The 12106-nt window shown below is 43.4% G+C and overlaps 1 protein-coding gene across 4 annotated transcripts in view; it reads left to right on the plus strand.

The window, feature by feature from the left end:
* The window catches only part of NEURL1 (neuralized E3 ubiquitin protein ligase 1), a 144917-nt gene that overhangs the window by 77593 nt on the left and 55218 nt on the right, over positions 1 to 12106 (plus strand). For all 4 annotated transcript variants that reach the window (XM_030276345.4, XM_072931224.1, XM_030276347.4 and 1 more), the window contains 2 exons: positions 6611 to 6852; positions 11252 to 11573. In XM_030276345.4, the coding sequence (XP_030132205.2) occupies positions 6611 to 6852; positions 11252 to 11573 (564 nt within the window). The remainder of the gene's footprint in view (positions 1 to 6610; positions 6853 to 11251; positions 11574 to 12106) is intronic.

Genomic DNA, 12106 nt, shown 5'->3' on the forward strand with positions numbered 1-12106 from the left:
TCTATGCATAGTTCTGATCTCTACTAAGGAAATTATTAACTGGAGTTATAGTAGATGTGAGAAGTCAATGGCTTATCCGAGCTGGGCAGTTTCTGGAAAAGGAGCTATGGCAAGAAGAGAGGTTGTTAATGCAGTGAGTCAGAAAAGCAAACATAACTTATAAATTATATGTAATCTTATGGCCAACAGCGTATCAGCTTATCTTTGAGAAGATAAGGATTATCAACAGGACAGAGCATGGAAAGTTCTGGGTGTTTTTCTTCCTTATGTCCCACCATCTGCAGCACAGACAGATCAGCCACCACCCTGGGCAAGCTGTTTCTCCTCCTCCTGAAGCATCAGATATTAGAAAAGGAGAAGATTACCAAACTGCACATTTGCAGGAGGAGGATAAACAGAATTTTTGAAACATCTCTTGACCATAAACCTAACTAGACTTAACTTGCTTTCTTTTATTGGAAGATATATCTATATATGTATTATTACATTTCTCTGCTGACAGAGCCTATCTGATCACAGCAGAGCAAAAATCAAGAAAGAAATCTAAGATGCTTCCAGAGCATGATTTTTCACTTTGATCTTTTCATTTCCTATTCACAGCATTAACCTACAATAATAAGTTAGTAAGCTACAGTAAGAAAAATAAAGATGCAGTATCACCAAGATGCAAAGAGAATAAGGTCAGAGGTTGTCAAAAACATAATTATTGCACATGCAAGTTGTTCCTGCCTGTGGATCAGAGGAGCTGCTTTATCAGGAAGCTGCTTTAGGGAGGAGTGGCTGCTGCTGATGCAGGGATGTCAGTCCCCTTTTTCTGGCCCTTACTTTTTCTGGATTTGTCTGGAGCCTGGAGGTGCAGCTCCTGAGGCAATTCCTCCTGCCCAGCAACTTCCAGGGAGGCTGCTCACCCCCTCTCTCCTTACCTGGCAGAAGGGAGCATATGGCTCCTTACTTATGCTCTGCTGTTCTTATGTGCTTAGTGGGCTTATGGTCTGCAGGAGCTCGGGGGGATCTGCATGGGGAGAGGGCAGGGAGCGACCTGGAAAGGGTGGATGCATCCATGGGAAGTGGAGTGGTACCAGAGGTCTCTGTGGTGTGTCACAAGAGTAACAGAATTTTTGGGAATGACTGACAGACATTGAGTAAATAGTGCCTAATTAGGGACCAGGAGATGGTTAATGATTACACAGGATCACAACTGAAGATAAGAAATTTAAAAATTAATTTATAAGGGGAAGAGATTTCTTCTCAACAGCCTTGTGTGCATATAGAACTATATTCACACTTTTCTTCTTGGTATCATATATTCTTGAACAAAGAAGAGGGCCTGAGCAGCCTTGGTATTTTTTAAGTGCTTGCAGAGCTAGATTGCTCCTCCTGGAGATGGTGTGTGTGAGAGTTTTCTTCCCCATCTCAGTCCTGCCCTGCTGTCCTCTCCTTCTGCCTCTCCTGCATTTTGAGGGTCTTTCTCATCTTCCTTCCCTCATCTGGCAGAGTTTTCTCTAGGTTCTGCATAGAGACATCGTCTCATCTCTCTGTGTAATTTCAACAACAAACATTAGTTCAGCCTTGTCCTTCCTGCAGCCAATTAACAGATTCACTTCTCATCTGTAGTACTTAAATCTACTTTGACCAGCCTAAACTTTTGCTCTGAGTATTTTGCCTTTAAAAAAAGAAAACAGTACAAACAACTCGGGCTTATTATAATTGAAGCAGAGCTCTTATTCTCCTGTCACTCCTCAGCTCTTTTATATACTTTTTTCAAGCTTTACAAAAGTTGCCACACTCCTGATTCTTACTGATAGTCAGAGCCTCAGCACTGTCTTTAAGCAAGCTTTTGTAAAGCCTCACACCCAGGTTCTGACCAGGGACTCCTAAGCTGAGGTGTTCAGCTGTGTTGCTAAAAAAGCCCCACTCCCAGGTCACTGCCTGGCACTCCTGCAGAGGTTGCTGTCTCTGTGCATCCAGTTGGACAGGACATGTCTCTGCTCCTCAGCTATAGCACTGCAAGGGATAAACAGCAAATGCACATCCCAGCTGAGCAGAGAGACAGAGGAAATGCCTGTGTCTCTCAGCTCATCCTCCTAAATGCCCTCAAACACACCAGTATGAGTCTTGCAGATCCCACTTGCATCTATCCCATCTTCAGGACACAGCCTTTCTCCTTTCCTTTCTGTTCTGAAGCTTTGAAGTACTCTCTTCTGCCCTTTAGAAACAAAAATCTTGCTGTGCTTGTATTTATTACCAATTTCACCTTTTGCACCTATTTTCCTGCCCTTTGTCCTTACTGCCACTTTTTGCATCTCTTCCATTCATTTAATTTTTCTTAATGAAATGAAAAATCAGGTTCTTTACTTTGAGGGCTCCACACAAATGAACCACTCCCTTCCCACCACTTGTCAGTCAGGTTGGAAAGATGGATCCATTGCAGATCATCCTGCAAACAACTCCAGCTTCTGTTGCCCAAGTTTTATACTGGCTTGGGAAGGCTTCTCACAGATGCTGCAAAACCACCCTTGTTGTCTTCCATATCTCTTACTGTAAAGACAATGTAGACAACTTTGCATTTCAGGTTAAAAAAAAAAAAGGACTGGTATTATCTCCTTTCATATGCGTGTGGTTTGTCTGCACCTGCCTCTTGTGTTGTAGTTTGCAATTTAAATGGAAAATCTTACACTATGCACGAACCTACTGGCTTGATACATCTTGTCACCTCTAAAATAGCGCAGATGAAAATAAGTTATGCTTTGGCTTTGACTTCTTTTGGAGTCTTGGATGGGAATGTTAGATCTGACCAGCTGGCTGAGATCCACCTTGTAGATACCTCCCTAATTCACTAAAGTTTAACCCCAAATGCTCCTTAATTTGGATTTAGCACTCTAGAATTAACCCTTTGCATGTCTATCACTGAGCACCCCAACACTTCAAAGCCATAGTCTCTTCCTGTGGAGAATCAAAGCTTTTCTTTGGTTTCTTGGCCATCTTGCCATGCAAACTTCACTGTGATGACAGCAATCTGACAGGGTCATTGTCATCCCACAGGCCCAGGGAGAGTTGAATATGGACTGGAGATATGTTATTACTTACTCCTCAAGAACAGCAAACATGTTTTTAAAGGCAGTGAAGATTTGCATTAATTTATGGTTCTCTTCTGTGCACATGCCCTGGGTCAGGCTGCATGTGAGAAAACAAGGTTTGCAACCCTTTTCAAGTTTCCACTGGTGTTAAGCTAATGTTTATTTTTAGTAAACTGTATTTCAAATTGTGCTTTTAAGAATCCTTTTGCAAAGCCTAGCACAACAATTTCAATATGTTTTATCCTTCAGAGCTTTTTATTAACAAATATAAAAGGGTATAAAGGATCAATGTAACTAGTTATGATGTATTTCACTGATAATTTTCAAAAGTATGGGTCCAGCTTAAGAAATGGTAAGGATTACAAGCATTCATCTCAGATGAATTTTTTCTTCCCAGCTTTGGGAAGGCTGTGTCCTTCAGGGGCAGGCCTTTTCTGCTGTGCTGTGTGAGTGTCCCTGTCCCCACACCCACACATGGTTTCCTTTCCTTCTTTCTCAAAATCCTTCCCTTTTAAGTGCTTATCCAGTAAGGCCACCTGCCAGATAAAGCACTGTCAACCTCTCTTGATAAGGTAATAATTCTGAAATACTCTTCTCCATTCATAGTGTGGTGTTTGCCCTGCATGCTCATTTCACTTCCCCTTGCCTGCACAAGCACAGGCACCTCTGTCCCCACCCCAGACCTCTCCTTCTCCCCAGGCAGACAAGGATATGTCATTTCTATTTGCTACTGCATGTCAGTCTTTGGGCTTTGTTTTAAAGTCTTATTTTCTGTTTTTTTTTTCAATTTTGAATGAAATTTATCTTTAATACTTTGCAGTCAGTTTTCAACCTGAAATGATTTTTACAGTATTCTCATAAGTGCCTATCGAGATATTTTCAACTGGCAAAAATGTATCTTTTAAAAAATAAATCCAGACATTTCTTGTAGCATTCAAGAAATCCCAAGCCTTTAAGATTATGCCTAATGTTTGCAGAGTTGAACACTTCTGGTGAAAACCCCTTTCAGGCTTTGAGCTGCATTTTTCTAAGCTGAGAGCTGTCAGTGTTGCCTTGTGTGTAGTGTGTTGTATACAGGATGTTGTTCATGCCTTGAGATCCGGGAGATCAGGGACATGTAATGCAGAGGGAAGGAGGAGTGTGTCACCTTTGGGGAAACTCTGTTTTACCAAACGGCTCCAAAAAGGGTACACTTGGGAGTGGGGCACTGAAGGCAGAGCAGTTCAGCTGTGATATGGTGTGGTTAATGTTAGCATCTCCCTCACCTTGGCTCACTAAAAGGTTTCAAAAGATCCAGTCCATGGCCTTGTGGCTCAGGGAAGCAAATGGTACTTTACCACTTTTGCTATGCCCCTGGCAGGGCTTATGGTATTATGGGACTTGGTGTTCAGTGCTCAAACCCAGTGCTGGGTGAAATAGTTCAAACAGCGTCTACAACTGGGCATGAATGGAGAAATGAGGTCAAACCTAAGGGGTGAGCAGCTGCTGTTCTTTGTGACCCCCAGCATGGAAGCTGGAAAGCTGTACAGGGTTCCACTGTGTGCCTCTGGGTTTGCAGCCCTTCAACACAGAGGCTGTTTTCAGATTCTCTTGTGACTTTTGTCACAAGGGAGCAGTTTCAAAGGGGTGATAGTAGAGAACACACCTAGTTTGCAGAAGTCTGGTGATACTGGAGGGGATTCAACCTCCTGTTCTTTGGGGCATGAGATGGTCTCTAATTAAAAAGGTTTTAGGCAGTACTCTGAGAAGATTTTGTGGGCCTGCTGCAGCTTGTATTGTCTCTGACTCCAGTCTGGTCTGTGGGGAAAGCCAGGGTGCACCACCCCAGGTCAGCACTGACCTTTCCAAAGGGAAAAGGTCATGCTCATGTGAGCTTCTGCATCCTGACCTTCCCCTTTTGTGCAGTCTGTTCCTCCCAAAGGTTTCCCTCCATGACCTGCCTGCTCAGGTTAACCTCTACTTTTTCTCCATAATCTGCAGTTTATTTCTCCTCCATGGGTGAGAAACAGGAGAAAGAAGTTCACATATTCCACATCAGTTTTGGCATCAAAAAACTCCCAGTTGATTCATCTCTCCCATAAAGCATTAATGAAAGTGTTTAAAGGTAACAGCCCAGCTGTATGACCTCCCTGTTCTGTTCTGAAGGAACAGCACTGTTGCTGAAAATGGGAGGAAAAACCCCAGCAAGGAGATGAGAAAGCCAGAGTGACAGATGCTGAAGCTGAATTATAATGTTCTCATCAGAAGCCAGCATTTTAAGTTCTGCTGATAGCTCATCACACTCAGCCTGCGGATGTGCTGTTACAGCTTTGTGTAGCTACAAGCTAAGACTACCCAAAAGGCTGGAAGAAAGAGGGTCTGGACTTTTTATTGCAAAACCAAGAGTTATATTAGAGGTGCAAGCATTATTTTATAGTAGCTATAGAAAGACATAGCAAGGAGCAATTTATTTGTGTGAAGAATATAGATAATTAGTTTATATAGTTTTTGTGTTTGAAGAGTACTGTTTAATCATGCCTCTCTGCAGCACAAACTGGCACATTGTTAAGATCATGTTTGCTTTTGTAGCGCCCTTCAGTCTGTTACAGAATAGTCCTGTATTCTATTGGTACTCTAATTCCAAATTTAGGAGTATTTCCTCCCAAACATATGTGCATGATGTGGTGTGTATGTGTACACAAGGAAAAGGAAGCAGATGAGTTGTGTGCAGCAGAGTGGTTGTTTTGAGCTGGAACTGCTGCAGGCTCCCTGTTGAAAAGAAATGTGCTTGTCCATTTGTTCAGGAACAAAGCTGCTGTCATGGCTGTGCTGATCCTGTGTCAAGTCTTTCTGCAGAGTCTTGAGTGGAGAAAGATATTTCTTCCATCCTTCACAGCTGTTCTCCCTCTTATTTTTCCTCACTGGAATAATAGTGTGCTGGTCCCTTTATAACATGTGGGATCTCAGCTGAGGTTCTTAGCAGTGGAGGAGAGAGGAGACTGGATGGGAATTGGAGAGATTCAGGTGAGTCACTGAGTGGTGCTTGAGTATAAATTAGCAATGTGTGTGCCTGAGCTGGCACATGGCACAGGTGGATAGGGCACCCGGGCACATGGAGACGAAGATCAGTGGAGTTGCTGTTGCAAAGGAGGTGTGACAGAAATGGTCAAATTGCTTAGGAGTCCTCTGGAAGTGGAAGATTGTTCCCTTGGTGTGACAGCTTTGATACGGCAACTTCGCAAGTGCTTTGCTCCAATTCTTGTGTTCTCTCCTGGTCTGTGGCCTCAAGATGGCCTGTGATTTCAGTCTCAGTGTCATGCTCTGTACTGTCAGATTGTCCAAACAGGAATCTTCAGTATTCTTGCAGTCTTTTATTGCAGAAGATGCTCTAAAATCCCTTAGTGATTTACAGTTTAAGGATTTGGCTACCTTTGTTTTGTTTTACCTATACTTTCTATGTGAAGTACCTCTGCTGCTTTTTTTTTTTTTTAATTGAAAATTTCCATATTACTCACAGTATATTTGACGCCCTTTTCTCCCCATTCTGCTTTCAGATTCCATTGGTGGGTCATTTTCAGCTTCCTCCCACCGATGCCACCACAAGCAGAAGCACTGTCTCCCCATCCCACAATGTGGAACTCTGTCCATCAGCCCTCTGCTTTTCCATCCTCACACAAAGGGATCCCAGATCATCATGGACACAACACAGAAGTCTGTGAAGCGCCAGGCCAGCTTCTGCAATGCCATCACCTTCAGCAACAGGCCCATTGTTATTTATGAACAAGTCAGGCTTAAGGTGAGTAAATTACACCTTCCGTTTTTGCCATGGGAGCTGCTGGGAGAGAATGCTGGGGTGTAGCAGGCTTTGGTGATTGAAACAGATCTTTAGCCCTTCCTTGGAAAGTGCAGTAGACAAATTTTGGCCTTAAAGATCTGCAATCTTCATTGGTTCTTCTGCTTTTGTCACTGTAGTTCTTGGAGCCATAGGTACAGACTGCTGTAGAAACTGAGAAGGGAAATCCACCTTCCAAAAATACTTACATTGATGTTAGACAAGTACAACAGATTAAATTGAAATCACTTGGAAAGCCAGGAGATAAGAGGTCAAAAAGGACCTAGAGCACATGCTTAGCAGGAAAAACAAAAGAGTTTGGAGGAAAGAAGGAAAGCATGAAAGGATCAGTCAGTGTGATTGCTGTTGCTCTCTAAGAAAAGGACCTTTCTGGCAGTCTGCTGACTGCTTTGTTGACTCAATCACCTGATAGCATTAAGATCAGAGGAGAGAACATTGCAGGGATCACATTTTTCTCACTGGCACAGGCTGATTTCACTTCCTTTGTGTCTGTGGTAGCCTGGAGGATGGAGTTTGTACCCCTGGTACCATGTCATGCTGCAGCTGGCATGAGAAATCCAGCGCCTCTAAGACAATATGCCTTGAACACCAGGAGCTGCTTTCTGATGAAGAAACTCCTCCATGTCCTTAGAAACTGAAGCACTTTTCAGGCTATCAGCATCTTAAGGAGCTTGGGACCCTTGCAACTTCATCCACAGATACTTTCCAATCTTTATGCCCTCTAGTTTATGGAACTACATTTTTCTGTTCATAGACAATTTCATGCCTTTATTGGAATAAAGAAGGTCATCTTTGGCCACTTTAGTTCGTGGCACACATGAATGATCTGACTGTGAATCCTTCATTTGTGCAAAAGGAGTTTTCCAGAAGGTTTGTCAGCATGTAGATACCTGGTTTGAATGATCTTGCTGTTGCCCATTTTTAGAGGTCTGGGAATGCTGGGTCCTACAGCAGCATTTCAGCCTTCCCTGCCTCTTCACTCACAGCCAGCAAAGGAACAAGGAATGAGGGACATGCTTCCTTTTAGAAATATGTGGAGATTTCAGTGATTTCAGGCTCAGGCCCAGAGATAGAAAATCCCCACTACAGGTTTGTTATGCTTCCTGTGGAGCTCTTACTGCTTCTATCCATGCTGGAAGCCCAGCAGGAATCTCCCACATTGCCTAATGAGATTTTTCCCACGTTGGCCAGCAGTTTGGACAAGCAACTGTGACAAATAATCTGGGAGGAGATGAAAGCAGCATTTCACTTTTGAAGACACCATCAAAAATTTGAGTGGGTTTAGTGGTTTAGGCAAAGGTTCTGGGTTATTTCTTCCTCATTCTGAAACAAGGTAGCTATCTCTGGAAATTCACACGTGTTTATCTCTGTGTATTTGTGGATTTGAGCTTGCATAACATATGTGAAGGATATGCATGCAAATCTGCACAAGAGATTTATGAGCAGAGTTCCTGCTGACTCCAATGGGAAGGTCTCATGGGAGTAATCAACAGGCTTTAGCAGAACTTGTACTCTAGGGAGGGATGAAATGTGAAAACATCCTTGCTTTTGTATGGTAAGTCCATCCTGTAACTGCTCGCTATTGTTTGTGCTTGAGGAAAACAGCATCTTGGACCTTCTTACCAGCCACAGGCTGACCATGAGCCCAGTCGTTCAGGTCCTGTAAAGTCTAAACTCCCTCTGGAAAACTGAGGAAAGAAGGAAGGAGATTTCATTCTGTTTATTAGCTATTGTATCTCAGGTTTTATTCTGTCATTATTTTACAGATCTGGCAGTATGGGAATATGGCTGTCAAGCAGCCTCAGAGACAAGTGCTCCAGTATGTTTTCTTCCATGTCATTTAGGACATTGCTAGGAAGTATCGTTCTCAAAGATGGCATAAGGCAGTAAAGATCAGGAGCCTGAATCTGTAAAAGCAGCAATGGTTGAGGAGTTTGGATGTTGATTCTGTATTTTCCTCCCCTTCTGATACCCGGTGGACCTCCCAAGCTTTTCTGCTAGCAGTGGCTGCTGAAAAGAGGATTTGGTCCATCATTAATTGTTGCCTTTTTTAGCAAAACTGTGCGCCCTTTGTCCAGCTGTGTCTAATTCTTGGCAGGCTTTATACTTGATTTTAATTTGGATATAAGTTTGCCTGTGGTCAGACTGTATTGAGAACTGTTTATAGGTGCTGATTAATACATGGAACATGTGCAGCCTCAATTACCATATGAATATTTACTTCACCCTGCCTGTGATTGCTGTGAAGTATTGGCAAGAGGCTGAATTGTACAAATGACAATGAGGCCATATTTATCTTAGACCCAAAAGCTTTTAGGGCTTGCAGTAAATTTGCTGCAAAAAATAACCCAGGCTTCTTGGAGTGTATTATGTTTCCCATGTTTTGTCACGTGCACACCCTGTTAACCCCATGCTACTGGGGACATGCATGATGCTATCCCACCCTGGCCAGGTATATAAAGTAGCAAATCTGCTTTGGTCCTTTTTAGTGTCATCCCAGTTTCCACCCTTCAAGCAGGAGCTTCCCATGGTTCCTGGGATTGAGGTCAGTGCTCAAGTGTTCCATCTAAACAGTTCAGGCGCCTGGATGGACTGAGTAGGAATAAAGAGCAACACTCCCTTAACTGAAAAATTGTCCATTGATTACTTTTTTCTGAGCTCTGAATTATTTTCTCTGATACTTTAATTATAAAACAGAAATTCCCTGGGCTTTGAACAATGTCTTTGTAAGAGTGTTGTGACTCCAAGGGCACATTTTTCAGATTTGCCTTGGAGAGAAATATGTAAAACAAAACCACAGTATTTACAAATTTGATTATCAGGGGATTCAGAAATCCAAAGAAAATGTCTTGTAGAATTCCTTGGTGAAAATTCTGTGCTTCCAAGCTGGGACATGTGGGGCTGCTGCCAGACTTCTTGAGAACAAAGTGCTGCAGTCCTGGACAGTTCATTCTCTGTCATTGCCATTCATCCAAGCCATTAGTGCTTTGGCAGAGCATGAAATTACAGAAAGGCAACAAGTTTTGTGTGGCATCTGGTAAGTGGTACCTATCCATGTTTCTGCTCTTGTCCTTTGGCCAGCAGTGGAGTTGCTTGAGGCTGCCAAGGCATTGATGGAAGATGGCTATCCCAAGTGCTCTTGAGTTTGCTGCAGGTTCAAAGTGTGAACAGATACAGTGATTGTGGGTCAGCTGGCATGCAGGAACTGTCTTGGCCCCACATCAGAGTTGGATCCAGCATCCTTACATCTTCCATGTGGCAGTCTGGATGCTGGCAGGCTGAACCCATTTGAGAGGAACAATTCCTAGGAGGTTCATAATCAATCAATAAAATGAGAGGAAAAACTTCACCAAGGACATAATCTGAGGACATACAAACTCTGGAAGACTCCTGGCTTCCATGGGAAAAAAAAAAAAAAAAAAGAGATAGTGTTTTCAATGTGCTGCATGTGTTTAGGACCTGCTGTCTGCTCTCCACAGATCCCCAACTGCCAGGGTTCAGTTCGTGTGAGTAGAAGCTGATGACTCTGGAGGTATCTATGATCCTTTGTCCTGCTGTCTGTCAGGTGCAGAAGGATGGGTATAACACAAGAACCATTCCAAAAACCATAGCAGATGTTCCTGACCCCTCATGCACTGATAAATTACATACTGACAGGTTGGGATCTAGTTATACACAACATACTTCATAAAAACACCATTCACAGCTGAAATAAGTAGGTTTTCCCGATCATATGATAACATCTACTGTTGCTTCAAAATTTTGTATTTAATGAAGTCAAATACTCTGTATTGTGCTTTCCCACACATAGGTTCTCTGTTGCGAGGCTGTGATTTCAATATGTCATCCAATATGACAAGTTAAATAAGGGAAAGACTGTCTTTTACTTGCCTGAGAAACCCAGAAAACCCTGTGGAGATAACTGTGGTTCTGGAGCTTTAGTCTCAGGTCAGAGAGATGAGAGACCCCATCATCTGAGCCCCATGTGGGAAGAGCTCTGCTGAGATTAAAGGTCTTGTGCCCATTTTGGGCACATTTTGTGTGAGGATTATTCTTAGGCCAAAAGGAATTACTCTCGAAATAGAAATGAATCATCATGCAGCTGTAATTACATTTCACCTATCCACATGGATTTAATTTGATTTATTTGGTTTTAAATATGGACATTGCATCCTAAGTGTGCAGCTGGAAAAGATACAGCATTGTCTGGTGGGTAAAATATTTCCTAAATCTGGTGGGGTTGTCTGCACACTGTGCCACCAGTGTTGGATGCGTGAAGCCTGTAGTGTGTAAGTTGGTGTTGAAGCGCCCAGCGCTGTCATTGCTGCTGCTGTCTTTGCAGATCACTAAAAAGCAGTGCTGCTGGAGCGGGGCTCTTCGACTCGGCTTCACTTCCAAGGACCCATCGAGGATTAACCCTGACACTCTGCCAAAGTATGCGTGCCCTGACTTGGTTTCTCAAAGCGGGTTTTGGGCCAAGGCTCTGCCGGAAGAGTTTGCCAACGAGGGGAACATCATCGCCTTCTGGGTGGACAAGAAGGGACGGGTTTTCTACCGGGTGAATGACTCCGCTGCGATGCTCTTCTTCAGCGGCGTGAGGACGGCAGAGCCCCTCTGGGCCTTGATCGACGTCTACGGGCTGACCCGTGGGGTGCAGCTCTTAGGTGAGTACCTGGGTGTAAGTACAGAGGTGGTGCTAAGACACCCCTGAGGAAGGGCCAGCCTGACACTGCCTGTCCCCTCTCTGTGCTGGGACAAGTACAGGGAAACAGCTGTCCTTCCTCCCCAGAGCATCTCAGCACCTCAGCCTGGATCAGTGGGTGTTGGAAACGTAGCACGTAAATATAACCTCAGTGGGAGGTGGGGAACAGCTGCTACAATATAGTGCAAGAAGCCATATCTGGGTAAGTGGATTTCTGCTCAGAAGTATAGCTCTGTCAGAGAATAGCCTGGAATGTGTCGTATACCTCATAAGACTTTATTTTTATATCATCTTGTGCTTTTCCTTTGCCAAAGTGGGGAAGTGCATTTTATGCACTATGGTTAAATCCTTCCTGGATGGCACTGTTATGATTTTCTGTCAGGTTTAATGGACAGATTCGAAACATGGATATCTTCCAAATTGCCTGAGAGAACCTGTGGCTGGTTTTTCCAGGATGTTGCTTTCACAGAGGAGTTTGATTTGTCCTCTGGAGCC

Source organism: Taeniopygia guttata, chromosome 6 (assembly GCF_048771995.1).
Source record: "Taeniopygia guttata chromosome 6, bTaeGut7.mat, whole genome shotgun sequence".
NCBI classification, from domain to species: Eukaryota; Metazoa; Chordata; class Aves; order Passeriformes; family Estrildidae; genus Taeniopygia; species Taeniopygia guttata.